Source organism: Sinocyclocheilus rhinocerous, unplaced genomic scaffold, assembly GCF_001515625.1.
Source record: "Sinocyclocheilus rhinocerous isolate Xijiao unplaced genomic scaffold, SAMN03320098_v1.1 scaffold5520, whole genome shotgun sequence".
NCBI classification, from domain to species: Eukaryota; Metazoa; Chordata; class Actinopteri; order Cypriniformes; family Cyprinidae; genus Sinocyclocheilus; species Sinocyclocheilus rhinocerous.
In genome coordinates this window covers 66,294-68,407 of record NW_015636164.1, presented here as the reverse complement: position 1 = coordinate 68,407, position 2,114 = coordinate 66,294, and the positions used below count along the sequence as shown (strand labels likewise).

The window sequence follows — 2,114 nt, the reverse complement described above, 5'->3', positions numbered from 1 at the left end:
CGCCCCATCCCACCCCCCCCCCCCCCCAGCGGCGCCCCTGCAAACATGTATATTTATTACAACTTTAGTTGAACTTAAGCACTGCTTTGGCACAACTAAAATGCATTTAGTACAAAATTAGTTGTTCCAATCAGACTTTACGTATACCGATTTATAGTGTGCCACAAATAAATTTAGTTATACTAAAGTACATACGAATAAATTGTGCTTAAGTATACTTTTTTTTTTCACTAGGGAGTACAAGCTTAATTTGTAAGTTGCTTTGGATACAGGTGTGCAGAGTCTGTTTAAACTGAACACATATGCTGTTTTCACTACCTCCTTCCACCGCTGCTCAGATATGTTTATCTTCTATCACTATTTGCACCCATGTGAATAAGATGCTATTTAGTGGTATTTAAAGTGGTGCAAACAGTGGCAATAGATAGACACTAAAGATAAAGTTAAAGTTGCAATAACCAAAAATGTCTATTAAATTAAATGTAAATGTATGTCTTAATTTGGGCCCTGACTTGTTTAAAGCTAGTCACAGTTTGCTAATGCTTGACCTGACATTTTTTAAAAAGAGGCAATGTTATATTAGAAAAAAAATACATAAATCACCAAGGATATCTCAGATATCCCCAAACGACATCTGTGGATGTGCATAATTTTTCATGAGATACTGGAATATGACAAATGTGTTGGAATGTTACATCAGCGGGGTAAATATTTCAATATTACTGGAGCTAAACCTAAAAAGGTCCCACTAACCTTTGTCTCAGCCTGAGAAAATGCCCAGAAGCTAGCAACTGACTTCAGCACTTTAGTTGGGCATTTCTGAGGAAAAATATTGATAGATTAGTTGATGAAATGTTTGTGAGGCTTATGGCAGTGTGCCTTAATATTAGAGTTGAAAAAAGTGGGCCCCACTTTATATTAAGTGGCCTTAACTACTATGTACTTACATCAAAAATTAAGTACAATGTACTTATTGTGTTCATATTGTATTGCAAAACACTTTTGCTGCTATTGAGGTGGGATACGGGTAAGGTTAGGGACAGGTTTGGTGGTATGGGTAGGTTTAAGGGTGGGTTAAGGTGTAAGGGATGGATCAACAGTGTAATTATAAATGCAATTACAGAAATTAATTACAGATGTAATTACATGCAGGTATTTTTAAAGTATAAGTACAATGTAAAAACATGTACACAATAAGTGCATTGTACCAAATTATTAATTTAAATGTAAGTACATAGTTGTTAAGGCCACTTAATATAAAGTGGGTCCAAAAAGTGTTTTGAAGAGCCACCACATTCCAAATTTGAACATTAACTTACTCATTAACTAATGCTTTCTAACAATGTATTTTTAATAAACTTGGTAAGTAATGCGACTGATTTATACTTTTATATATTTTCATTATTCTTGTTATAGTATCAGTATGTTCTATCTTAAATTTGTTTTTTAATCAGTATTTATTTATTTATGCATATCTTTTCTCTTTAGGACCATGTTTATGAGTTGCTCAACACAATAGATGCCAGCCAGTGCTACTTTAACATAGTAAGTATGACTCTTGAAGACAAGATAGAAAATCAAAAGAGGCAGGAGATGCTTTTACATGAATCTGTGGTCATAATCCATTTCAGGCTGTAAATTTTGACTTCACCAAGAACTACCTGGATCTTATCGTCACCCACGCCTCAGTCATTTATATGTTGTCTCGCATCGATGACAAGAAGGCAATTGTCGGAATGTATAACTGTGCATATGAGTTCTCAAATGGAAACAGGTAACACACCATGTGACCACATTTTTTGACACAGTCACAGTGCTTTTGGACAGTTGTATGTACAAACATTCTCATAACAGTTCATAAGTATTTTACAGTTTGGTGGCAAACAAACTCACACAATTTCATATCATTTTCCTGTTTGGCACATTTGTAAATCTCATTCATTTGTTTTTGTACAATCTGCTCTAAGGGCATCTGAATCTCTAAGGGTTAAGTTTGGTGGTGGACCTTCATGGTGACTTTTTCCTACAAATCATATGTTTTCATATAAAATCGGTTTAAATCTGTATGTATATATATATATATATATATATATATATATATATGTGTGTGTGTG

At 34.0% G+C, this 2,114-nt stretch overlaps 1 protein-coding gene across 1 annotated transcript in view; it reads left to right on the top strand.

The window, feature by feature from the left end:
* LOC107747702 (nck-associated protein 1-like) overlaps positions 1–2,114 on the top strand; it is a 31,125-nt gene that overhangs the window by 3,714 nt on the left and 25,297 nt on the right. Inside the window, exons 4-5 of the mRNA XM_016562302.1 lie at positions 1,489–1,545; positions 1,632–1,774. Coding sequence (XP_016417788.1) covers positions 1,489–1,545; positions 1,632–1,774 — 200 coding nt within the window. The remainder of the gene's footprint in view (positions 1–1,488; positions 1,546–1,631; positions 1,775–2,114) is intronic.